Source organism: Rhinolophus hipposideros, assembly GCF_964194185.1.
Source record: "Rhinolophus hipposideros genome assembly, chromosome: 24".
In the NCBI taxonomy this organism is placed as follows: domain Eukaryota; kingdom Metazoa; phylum Chordata; class Mammalia; order Chiroptera; family Rhinolophidae; genus Rhinolophus; species Rhinolophus hipposideros.
The window spans coordinates 12,510,787-12,523,877 of NC_138070.1; the positions used below are offsets into that span (position 1 = coordinate 12,510,787).

The window sequence follows — 13,091 nt, forward strand, 5'->3', positions numbered from 1 at the left end:
CTACCACCCTCCTCAAACTAGCTTATAAAACACAGCCAGATGTCTGCTCAAATGACAGAAACCCCAAAATAAGCAGGCCTTGAAAAGGCCCAAAACAACACACACACACACACACACACTGCATGAGCCACTGAGATAATGCTATTTGAAAAGCAGAACACTAGCATAAGTAACTGAAATATTCACATTAAAACCAGAAGGGGTTTTCATTTGAGAAGAGAGCACTGTTCATTAGAAATCAAAGTTGGAGTGACAAATTCAAAGGATAAACGTGGCAGCATTTTACAAAAACCTCTCCCTCATTTACTCAATGATGCAGGAAAATAACCTGACAATAAAAACTCCTGAATTCTTGGGAGGCAGTACAGCAATGCTGTTAAGAGTTCAGGCTGTACCACTGTTTATAGGTATTAGTGGAGAAAATTATGAAGTTATACAAGAAATTGGCAGCAGTGGTTCACTTTAAGGAGAGGCACTAGGCATGTGGTGGGAAAGGAGACACTTTTCATTGCATAACCTTGTGTCACTTGAGTATTTTACCATGGACTGTACTACTTTTTCAAATAAATAAAAGCTGGGAAAACTCAGAGTCAGGGAGACCCAAGTGTGACTTCTGCCACTGCCAACTACTGGCTCTGCGACTTTCACGTGGCTTCATCTCTCCAGGCCTCAGAATCCTCACCTGCCTGTGGGACCTAGTAATAGTATATGCCCCATAGAGGTTTGCGGAGGAGTACGTGGGACAATAATATGCCTAAAGAACTTTAGTGGAACCCTTAGCACATAGTAGGTTCTCAATAAATGGCATAGCAATGTAATACCTACATAAAAAGGGTTAATAATGAAAACTTAATCCACCCTTAATTATAAGTAAATACAGGACAACAGTCAGCTAAGAGGTGGAGAGGCATAAAAATGCCTTTTTACAATCATCTATTTGCCATCAGAAGGTGTAGATTAAGTTTAAACCACCATCTTGAAAAGAGAGGGAGGATGTAAACTCCATCTGAGAGAAAGACCTCTAAATTCCTCTAAAGGAGAGCCTAAACTCAGGCATTTCTAGGCAGTTCTATCCACCAATGGAAGTCCTTAGCCAAAAAGCGCTCTCTCCTTACCCTGAGCTCAGAGGACATGACCAGGAAGACCCCACCAAGATAAGTAAGAAACTCTAGGGCTGACAGATCTAATTTTCTCCTCCTGAAGGGCTTCGCGAATGCTAATATGCACGGGACTCTTATTCCTGGGGACCTTATTAAAATGCAGCTTGGACTCAATTTTAGAAGTAAGTCACTGATCCAACATTGTCCTTTCCCAGGCTAGATCTGAGTGTGGGGAAGGTAACAGATTAGCAGACAGAATAGGGCAGGGTCACCGGGGCATAGGCTATATTTTGTTTAAAATCAAGCAAGCATGTGTGGTTCAGTAAGCCAGTGGCTGACCTACTAAGCATTAAACTTTTTATCATTTTTGAGGTACAGCAATTTAACAAGAACCACAGCTCTATAGAAGCAAAGGACCTACAGCTAAGACTATAAGCTCCATGAAGGCCGGGCTGTATCCAAATTTGTTCACCTAGAGAGCTACAGCACCCAACGTGGCACTGAGCACGCTGCAGATACTCAAATATCATGATGAATCTTGTAGATTCAAAAATCACTGCAAAAATCACTGCTTAAATAGACGCAGAGATTAAATTACCCTCTAGTACGACGTAGTTTATTATTTGTCATCATGACAAACATTGTTACAAATCACAATAACTTATGCTAAAACATGCATGACATTATAGAAAGAGCAAGGGCTCTAGAATGATGCAAACTTCAACCTAAATCCAGACCCTCTCATTCACTTGCTAAATGATCTGGGATGAGTTACCACCATGGCCACATCTGTAAAATGGGTATAATAATCATTACCTCTGACAGAATTGTTTTAAAGCAATATAGTGTAACATACTTAAATACCTATGGTGGACATAGCTATCTCCTATCATGCTAAAGGACTTGAGTAAACCACTCAGTGAGTTACATGGTGCTTATTTCTGCATCTAACAATATATTGGAATTTCACCCAAGGCTAGGAAACCACAGAATCCCTCTCCTATAAACCAAAGGCTGTCGTTCCTCAGGTTTATTGAGCAACCATAGGATTATGAGCTTGTGGTTTCACTATGGCCATTCAGGGACAGGCTGTTGACCATCAACAACATAAAGGAGACCTATTTGGCAGGGGACCATCTCAGTGTTCATCAGCAAGGAACCCCCCGAGTCACTGCCAGATTGAAACGAAATGTATTCTCTCCTAACAAAGGCTAAGGACCTGAAAATTCAGAATAATTTTGCAAGAACTGTGCCTTTCTGAGAATGGTGAAAGGAAGACAATTCGAAACAAAAAGCCTATGTCATAAGTAACAGACAATACAAGCTCTCTGGAGCATTAGCCATAGATGTTCTAGGAAATAATCCATAACCAACACTTGCACAAGGCATTTCTCACTGTCAAAACATGGCGGTCTTGGATGAAATGTGCAAGCGTTCCAGTCCCATTGACACCACGATGCCTTTGGTGGGGAGACAGTTAAAAGATGTGACTTAGAAGAGAGCACCAGACAGCAAAACTTTCCCACTGACAGAAGCAGGTGCGTGATGCCAGGAAAGGTAAATAGGCATCACCCCAAAGGCATGAAAGAGGAGCTCTGATTGGCTTCCGCTTTCCAGAGCCCAGAAAACCAGCCTGGGTACAACTAGATTAGAGCCCAGTACCTGAAATGTCACCAGAATTGCACATCTCAGGACAGGTAGTACACTTAAGAAGCCCCCTACTGAAATGTGGAAAGCAGCCTTGAAATAATGATCATAATCAGCAGCTAAAAACCCAACATCACATCTGATTGTGTGAGGCTGGGCATGAAGTTTCAGGGTACTGGGCGCCTGGGTACCTTTGAGTGTGGCAGTAACTCATCACAGAGCTTTTGACGTGCTGCTGGGAGAACAAGCATTTCTGAACTGGGTCAGATGCTGGTTCGTGTGGTGTTGCCCGTGTCAACCCCAAGGGGTAGGAGGATCCAGAATGGTTGGATGCTCCGTCTGACCTCAGTGTCAAAGCCAAGACATGTCCAAGTTTCCCTGAATCGCCATTCCCAACGCTGTCGTTCATAAATTTGCCCAGACCCTTCTTAAATCGCATTCATATATCCTGCCAGGACCACCTCTGGAGATAATGAGTTTTAGAAGATTATTACCTGCTGTGTTTTAAGCAGGACTTCCTTTCTTTGGTTACAAAAAGGAAAAAGAAGAATTAGGGGTGAGACGGCAGAGAGGTTAATGTTTCTTTCATCAAGGGACAATCTTGTGTATGGAAAGTGGAATATTCAACAGCTTGGAACCACAAGGCATTTAAGTAGCAACCATGAACTTGGGATACTTAATGACTTCAAGTGTTTTGGTTGATGAAAGACACTCAACATGCATTTATGAAAAAAATGAAAAAGACTGGATGAAGGCATAATTTCTGTTATAGTTAAAGATAACTATGGCCTTCATAAGACGGGCCTCATGATGGACACACAGCAGGGGCCGCATTGTACACTGACATGTACCCATGGGCAGAACAGTGGTTACACTTGGAAACCCAAGAAGCCTAAAACCTATAAACAGCCCGAAAGGAAAAGACTAGAACAAAATCTGATAATTCTGATACAATACTAAAAAGTCAAGGTTTACCAAAACATAAAATAAAGTTACTCCGGTAATTAATCTCCATTCACTGACTCACTTAAGTGAAGACATGTTGTTAGATATAATCAGCAAGTACGTGTATAAAAAATTAACTGCTTATTCAAGAAAATTACGGATATAAAAAGGCAAGGTGGGAAAAGACTAAGTGTTTGAACAGCAACTAAACAAAACTACATCAAATCTTTCTAAAAGCAAAAATGGAAGACTGCACTGAAAATATATTCTGATTAAAAGCTCTGAACCTTGGAGATTTGGGGGTTGAGGCCTAAAGATTAGGAAAATAAAACAATGTGACTAACCAGAAGAAAAAGAAAATTTGCAAGACAGTTTTATGGAAATGCAGCCTACTTAAATGTATTTTGGCAGGGTAGAGCAACCATCAAAATGGCTTTCAACTAGACGATACTAGATTTTTAACCCAACTCACACATTCCAACTGAAGGTACAAAAGGTTATAATTACAACATGATTCCAACTAGAAGCCTGGTTTTGACATCTAGAAATGGTCACCACCTCCCCTCATCCCCAAAAATAAAACACACACACTCCAACAGGCCAGAGGCTTTCGTACTGGCTCTAATCTATGCTAATCATTGAGTCAGGTCACTAGAGCACATTCAATCAACAACACATCCAAAAATGAAAAAAGGTTAAAAACAAAAATTAGCAATTCGTAAAAAAACAAGCATTTTAGTTTTGTGGACAATTAGTCAGGTCTTTGTTTTCAACGGATGTAGCTTGCCCTAACTGACTACAAAGTGATACACGAATGAATCCACTGTGCGTATAGATTTTACATGCTTGTGAGCAAAGACAAAAAATTTAGAGGGAAACAAATGTACACAGCAAGGCATTTATGGTTTTAGTACAGGCCTGGCCATTATTAGCAAAGCAACTGGGCGCTTTGCCTAACCTCTGAGTTCCTTCCCTAATCTGTGAATGAAATACCTAGGTCCACTTTTCCTCTGGGGAGAAACTTAGTCAAACCAAGTGACAACCTTTGAACTCCTACTGTCTAACGTACTGAGGGATAATATTCTAAAGGCCATATAAACGCAGAGTTTGATAAATGACCCAGTTCTATGCAAACAATTTTAAAGTAGAATTATTACTCAAAGACAGCTACACTACATCATTAGCCTTTTCTATTCCTGTCGATGATTAAAGCTCTTATTACATCATCTATGGCAGCTTCTGTGGGCCAGAATAATTGCAGAAGTTTCTTAATCCCAACACCTGAATTGAAGGAACGGGGTTCTACTTACAGTTACGAATGTTATTCCAGTCGATTTTTGAGAAGAACGGATGGCAGCAAAGGCCTTCAAACTTCAGTCTCTCTTTCTGGCCACACAACAAACTTTGAATCAGATCCAGTAATTCGCTGCTAACTTTGGGGTCATCTGGAAACTTCAAAAACCGCTATTCCAAAAAATAAAATAATGATTCCCTTAGCAAATTCAGTTTCACGTGTCCCAAAGTGAAGAAAGTATTTCTCATATGTGCAAGTTTTTTTCTTTTTCTTTTTTTTAAAGAAGGAAGTTTCGTGCCCTCAAATTTGGACCAAAGGTATATTCCCAAAATAAATGGCATGTTCACATCAATAGGCCTGGATCCTTTGCAAGAGTTCAATATTTTTCATGGCTTGACCCCTGCTCCCCTCTTTGTCTCATCTAGCTACACTCCCCATCTCGTTCTTTGCTGTCCAACAATGATGAGCTATTTAAAGCTCCCTGAACGAATTACGCTATTCTTTCTGCCTAGAACACCCTCACCAACTCGAGCCCTTCTACCCTGCCTACCTCTTCCACCCTATCACTCCCTCCTGCATGCTCCCTCTGCACTCTGCTTTTGCACATACACAACGTATTTGATTTCTGTGTGATGATGGAGGAAGAAGGCAGAGAGAGCCTTCTCCTTCTCGCTCATCACTGTAAACCTGGTACCTAACAGTATCTCACTCATTGCTAATGAGTGAATTGCAATAAACAAAATACATTAGTCCTAAGAAGCATCGAAGGGGAAACTTTAACTCAAAAGGAGACTCAAGAATAATATGCATGTATTAAGCAAATACAGTATGTATTATACATATAAAAATATATATTAAGCATTCCAGAAAGATGAAATGGGGTGAGATACAAAATCCTGTGAAATAAGTTCTCTTTCTCATTTTGGTGGAAACTAAAACACATGTATTTATCATATCCTTAAGAAATGGACTTAATACAGTGGAAAATCTGTTATTAAAAAAAAGTTTTAAACTCTACTTTATACATGTATTACTGTATTTCTAATTCATGTCCTCAATCATATTCCATAGCTGTTAGTACTAAGAAGCAGCATATAGCATAATATTAAGAGCATGAACTTCAAAGCCAGACTGCCTGTGTTATTTTGGGCAAGTTACTTAACTACTCTGTGCTTTGGTTTCCTTGTCTGTAAAATGAAAATAATAATATCTACCTCACAAGGCTGTTGGAGAATTTGCTGAATTAATAAACTATATTTCATCGATTCAAAGACTCCCGTTTATTCACATTTAACAGCCCTGAAGTCAAAATACATTTCATAATCAATCAAAGATCATAGATTTGTAGGCAGCAGTTTTTCTTTTTTAATGGCACATAAAATAATGGTGTAGGCTTACAATTAATTAGTGGCAGCTGAAAGTCAATAAAATACAATTAACAAAGTGTTTAGAGCAGCGGTTGGCACAAAGTCAGTGCTATGTGAGTCCTAGCTAGGACAGTTATTAACCAATACTGCAGGTTTATACTACAAATGTTCATTGGCACAACCTTTAAATGACATTTCTCAATATGACTTCGAAATCTACAAATGGCTGTTTACCTGGAAATTCATGATGTTATTAAAGGTTCTGGCTGAGGTTCCCTCAGTGAATGGGGACCTTCCATAAACCATCTCATAAGCAATAACTCCCACAGACCACCAGTCACAGTCCAGGCTGTAGACGCCTTTGCCATCCCCATTCATCACCGTCAGCACTTCTGGGGCCATGTAATCTGGGGTTCCAATTGGGAGTTTGGCATTCACCTGGAAACCCATAAATAAAATCAACACAGAAAACTTTCAATTATCCTCAGACTGCCAACAGCCACATTGCAGACACGAGCTGATTTGCCACTGATTACTATTCTCCCAGACACTTAAACCTTCTGTCAAGTGGCACACTGTCAGGAAATGCAAATGTTTACTAATTAAAAAAAAAAAAAAGCTCATAATATAATCCAAAGGCAAAGAAAGGAGAACGAGTTGTTGATATACACCTTTCTGTTACACAAATTAGAGTGGGGTATATATTGGGAATGGAAGATATCTCTCCTGATTCACATTCTTGATAGAACTCTTACTTATGAAAAGAGCAAAATGATAATAAGTCCTAAAGATGAATCTGTAAGCTCAATCTACACATTACTGAAAAACTGGCAGCTAGCTGGCAACACACAATTACAAACGTGTTATATCTCAAGTTTAAATATTTGGAATCAACATTCTGACTGACCCATCCACAGGGCAAGATATGATAAATAACTTCCACCAGAGGTCAAATGTTGATGAGTTCATTTTCCTCACCCCCAAATCCTGTTCCTTGGTTCCCCCCGACCCTACCCTACCCCACTGTTCAGAAACTACGGCCCTCCAATGCAATGGCACCCAAGTACCTGACCTGGGCAAAGAAAGATTACAACAATGTAGGAGGTCTTTTTATAAAGCTAAATATATTCCATTTAAAGAACTGTCCTTTTTGTGAGACTTTGTCCTTCTGTTTTTTTTGTGTGTGTTTCAATGTCCTTGTTTCTTGAAATGATGCTCATAGTGGAAGTAGATGTTCTGTCCCTCACCCCAATCCCTTCCTAGGCAACCTAGTAAACTGGCAACCCTTTTGGTCTTCAAAATTGTGTTTAAAGTTTTATTGAGCCATGAAATTTGAAGTCTAAGGCTCACCTCTCTAACCTTCTTCTCCATAAAACAGAGAAGGCCTGCTGATAGTCATATACTATGTCGACCAGTTGTCCAATAACCCTACGTCTAAAAAGGCTTCTCAAATTGGCAGTTCTATGATGCCAAAGGACTTTCTCCCCATTAAAGCGAGCTGAGAAACTTTATAGGAAAGGCCACACGTCTTTAATGCTGGGATTTATATCAAGAAAGTAAATATCCTTTGCTTTGATTTGACTGGGAATGGAGGGAAAAGGAATGTGTAGAGAGGGCACTAGAAGTCTCCTTTCCCCAGGGATGAAGAATCCTGTTCTTCTTCTGCCCCTCAAAGACCCATCATTATAGGAAACAAACTCATTCTCCCTACTCCCTCTCTTTTCACTGCCTCCCTCGGGCCCAACATTGGTTTTTCCAAACGCTAAACCCAGAAAGCAGTGTGATACTGTTATTCTGGACCCCAGTCATCCATTGCTTTGGGCAATAGGCTTTCCATGGCAAGTACCCATTTGGGAAAGCCAGATGATCACATCACCCAAGAAACCCCCAGGCCTATGGTGATGGACAAAAGTCAAGAGAAAGGAGAAAATACTTGGTCTAAGACAGGGCACCTTACTTAAGCTTGAGGAACTGAAAGTAGCTTAAGTCAAGAGGAAGCCTTGATGCTGGAAAGCCTGAGCCAAGACTTCTGTCTTTTAATGTGTGTGTAAATGTTAATGAGCTCTGCACGAGATGAGGATTAAACCACAGGGTTTTGGTAAAATCGGTATTTGGGTAATACTGACAACGAGAAATAAGTATCTTTTAAATATCAAAACCTGAGAAGAAAAACTGTAATATCTTGATCAAACTTGGTATTGGTAATGCCCCTGTATCACTGATGAACGGCTTGCCCTTTATGCTTAATTACCTTGCAGAACCATTAATTAATACACAATCCTCAAATATGCACCATTTGCTCTTATTGGGTTTTATTTTATCATCACACCAGGCGGTTGGGAATATTCAGTTATCGTTGTTTGTGACTCACAGGACACGGTCACTTTCACAACCAAAGAGTTGAAAGGAACTTGACTTTGCCATGTTTATCAGCATGACACAGCAAAGGGTATAAAGTGTCGATGCCTCATTTTCAAACTCATGATTAGACGTGTCGAAGAGTCAGCTAACTTCCCAACTAATTCTTTCTCCATAATAGACATGTGATTATATACACTTATGTCTCATCATTTTGTAAATTTTAAGGAAAAATACCCCCTAGTGCTTGCTTTTTGTACATCTCCTACTGTAGTAATTAACTAAAACTTTTAATGACAATTAACAGTGACTAAGTTTCCATTAGCTACTGACCTCCAAGCACATTAAACCTGTTTAACATGCAATCTCACACATTCCGATAAGGGCTTTGCAAGGTGCTTTCACTCTCCTGGAGGGCAATTCACAGCCAGCTAATCTGGGTGAGATATGAAAAGTGAAATCATGTACAGCATGCCTGCAGGACGCCGTCTGACACGGCCCCAGTGTTACTAAACTTGGGTTCATTTTACTGTATTGACAAGTAAGAAACTACATCAGTTCAGGAGCACAATAAGAAAATGGCTAGGAGACAGAAGAGTCAGTCACATTTGGAGAGAGAGAGGATTGAAAAAAAGAAAGAAAAGGATTAATCTACCAGATTCTTTTACAAGGAGAAAGCAGATGAGAAGTAAGAAAAACACTGTCTTCCTCCTCCCAATCTCCTTCCCATAAAATTAAATATAAAACTCTTTCAATCTAATTTTCCCCATCTAGCTGCCCGGGGCATAAACACACACCTGCAGAAGCAGGGGGGCAAAAATTGGCTATGTTGTTCCTCTTGTGAAAAAGAAATAAAATCTTTTCACTCCTATGTAAATCTCAGAAAGGGCTATCTCCTATGGGTTTCCAACTGCTAAATGGGGCTGATTATCACTTAACATGTTATAATGCTCTTTATTTATAATCTCCTTACAATTGTTTTTCAGGAGAGCTGAATGAGACAGGTTGGAAATGTTAGCTGTTTGTCATTCCTTGAGATTCTAATAAGGTGAAGTGGGTGATCTAAGTCACACAGCAGGTCAATGTCACATCTCAGCTCAATACCCAAATCTCCAGGCAGTACAGGCCACCTGTGTTTACTGACAAAAAGATTCCAAAGCAATAGTCTGACTAAGCAGCTTGAAATAAAGACAACGGAAGACGGAAAACTCAAGAGATCTAAGATTCACAAATATCCAAAATACATGGATAATATCTGGGAGTGGTAGAGAAAAGGATTAATTGTTTTGGGGTAACATACAGTAATGTGGATTCTATTTTATTTATATAGTATATTTTGAGTACCAAAAAAAAAACATTAGAACCTAGTTTAGGCCGATAAAACATTGGATGTAAAGGAAATGCATTTTTAACCCACCACCATTGATTAAAAATACCAAAAAAAAAAAAAAAGATATTAATTCTACATCCATACTTGATCTAGCTTGCAGATTCTTGGTTTTCTATAAGAAAAAGGCCTTTGTACTTAAAACAATGCCAAAAATTCCTTCTCTGCTGGACACGTTTTGGCCCTAAAAGCAGAACGTTCTAGAAAAATGATTCTCTCTCCAAGAGGAGAGGAGGTACAATATTCTCGAGTACATAGGACTGAGTGTCGTATCTCATTGACCAAAATAATCAGGGGTGAAGCGTGTTGAGCTGCAAACAAAACTGAGTGTTCTAGGAGGCACCCTGCCTGAAGTGAAGGTCACTACAATTAGAAGAACTGAAAAGGGCAATCTGAAGCACTGAAAAAGAGAAATCTGAAATGAACAGGAGTCCTGTCTCTCCGCCAAGGGCTGTGAAGAGTGTGACTCCAAATGCAGAGATGGGGCCTTACTCTTAATTCCCACTTAATGTTCCAAGCAGAGCCTTTGGATCTTAATCTAACATTCCAAGTAGGTTTTCGTATTGCAATCGCATAGTGCGAGCTCTACTTAACTAGCTTTCGGATGCTTCTCAATCTACTGCAATCATTCTCAACCAGGGGTGATTCTGCCCCCCCCCCCCCAGGGGACATTTGGCAATGTCTGGAGACATTTTTGGTTGTCACAACTGGAGGGGGAAGGTGCTATTGACATCTAGTGGATAGAGATCAGGGATGCAGCTAAACACCTTATAATACACAGGACAGCCAGCCCCACAACAAAGAATTAGCCAGACCAAAATGTCAGTGGTGCTATGGGCCTATGCTTCACTTATTATCAGGCTGTATATCCAGGCTTCAATTTGTTTCTAGATGCATGAGTTTTGTTTTGTTTTGTTTTTTTAAGATTTTATTGGGGAAGGGGAACAGGACTTTATTGGAGATCAATGTGTACTTCCAGGACTCTTTTCCAAGTCAAGTTGTTGTCCTTTCAATCTTAGTTATGGAGGGTGCCATTCAGCTTCAAGTTGTTGTCCACTTGGTCTTGGTTGTGGAGAGAGCAGCGCAGCTCAGCTCCAGGTCCAGTTGCCATTGCTAGTTGCAGGGGGCGCAGCCCACCATCCCTTGCGGGGGTTGAAACCGGCAAACTTGTGGTTGAGAGGACGCGCTCCAACCAACTGAGCCATCTGGGAGCTCGGCCACAGCTCAGCTCAAGGTGCCATGTTCAATCTTAGTTGCAGGGGGCGCTGCCCACCATCCCTTGAAGGAGTTGAGGAATCGAACTGGCAACCTTGTGGTTGAGAGCCCACTGGCCCATGTGGGAATCGAACCGGCAGCCTTCGAAGTTAGGAGCACGGAGCTCTAACCACCTGAACCACCAGGCCGAACCCCTGCATGAGTATTTTAAGGTCACTAATGCAATGTATAAGTTTTTTAATCTTAGGTTATAAAACTTTGGCTTTAACTTTTTTTCTGTGCTTTATTCCAGTAAATTCAATATCTAAGTTTTCATGCCTATTTCCAAACTGTACATAATTTTTATAAGATAAAATGCTTTGATCCTATAATTTAATTCTTTTTTTTTTTTTTAATTTATTTTTTTTTTTATAATTTAATTCTTAATGTAATGGTCAAGTGGAATCGATTACAAAAACAATATCTGAAATCATACTCACCTTTCCTCCAAGGAATTTGAAAAATAAGGCAATTTTGCATTTTGCCCTGACATGAAGGACTTAACTCTCACAGCTGGGGGCATTTCAAAGAGAAATTTCTCTAACCTCTTAATTTGTTAATTTTTACTAGAATCAGTATTTTTGGAGAAAGAATAAAAGGCCAAGTTCATAAGGTCACCAAGTGGTAAAGTTGTGAAATTAGTCTTAAAACCTAAGTTGATTTCCTCTTATATCTACCTTTTTCTTTTGCATAATTGACTTCAAAATTCACATTTTAATATGTATCAACTTTATTAGAAGATTTTCTTAATCTAATTTTTTAACTTTGTCATCTTTTTTCTAAAGTGTTCTCATTTTTTATCTTAATAGCTACCCTCTTGCCGTCCTACTTAGCACATGGAATATATTTTAATTTTTACTAAAATTCCAAGGACTTAGAATTGACCTTTTGAGCCCTTGGTTCTTAACGCTTAAGGGTATTTGGTTCAAATGCTCTGGTGATTAATTTAAATTTTGCTGCACAGAAAACAGAGGATTTGAAATAAAGAGGGCTACATTTCATAAAAATATTTTAAGGTAAAAAAACTAGTATTGGGGCCTGCCCAGTGGCTCAGGCGGTTATAGCTCCGTGCTCCTAACTCTGAAGGCTGCCAGCTCGATTCCCAAATGGGCTAGTGGCTCTCAACCACAAGGGTGCCGGTTCAACCCCTCGAGTCCCACAAGGGATGGTGGGCTCCGCCCCCTGCAACTAAGATTGAACACGGCACCTTGAGCTGAGCTGCTGCTGAGCTCCCGGATGGCTCAGTTGGTTGGAGAGCGGGCTCTCAACCACAAGGTTGCTATTTCGACTCCCGCAAGGGATGGTGGGCTGCTCTGCCTGCAACTAGAAAATGGCAACTGCACCTGGAGCTGAGCTGCGCCCTCCACAACTGAGATTGAAAGGACAACAACTTGACTTGGAAAAAAGGCCTGGAAGTACACACTGTTCCCCAATAAAGTCCTGTTCCCCTTCCCCAATAAAATCTTTAAAAAAAAAACAAAAAAACTAGTATTAACAGAAAACAGTCTATAACAGGCAAGAAAAATGAATGGAAAAACAAAATAAGCCATTTTCCTTTCTTTTTAACCAAACTATAAGAATTTGCCTAAAAATGTCTTGTAGGGTATGAACAGGTATTATGTTACATATAAAAGAATGCCAAGGTCAAGTAAGTCTGAGAAATAACTCTGTGTCCCCATACCCCTTGAGAAGTCATTTCATACACTGGCAGAGTCTTCCAAAATGTCTCTCAGGTTTAT

The 13,091-nt window shown here is 39.9% G+C and overlaps 1 protein-coding gene across 7 annotated transcripts in view; it reads right to left on the reverse strand.

Moving 5' to 3' along the window:
* CIT (citron rho-interacting serine/threonine kinase) overlaps positions 1–13,091 on the reverse strand; it is a 149,596-nt gene that overhangs the window by 106,728 nt on the left and 29,777 nt on the right. For all 7 annotated transcript variants that reach the window (XM_081036481.1, XM_081036489.1, XM_081036485.1 and 4 more), the window contains 2 exons: positions 6,588–6,791; positions 5,003–5,156 (listed from right to left, as the gene is read on the reverse strand). In XM_081036481.1, the coding sequence (XP_080892607.1) occupies positions 5,003–5,156; positions 6,588–6,791 (358 nt within the window). The remainder of the gene's footprint in view (positions 1–5,002; positions 5,157–6,587; positions 6,792–13,091) is intronic.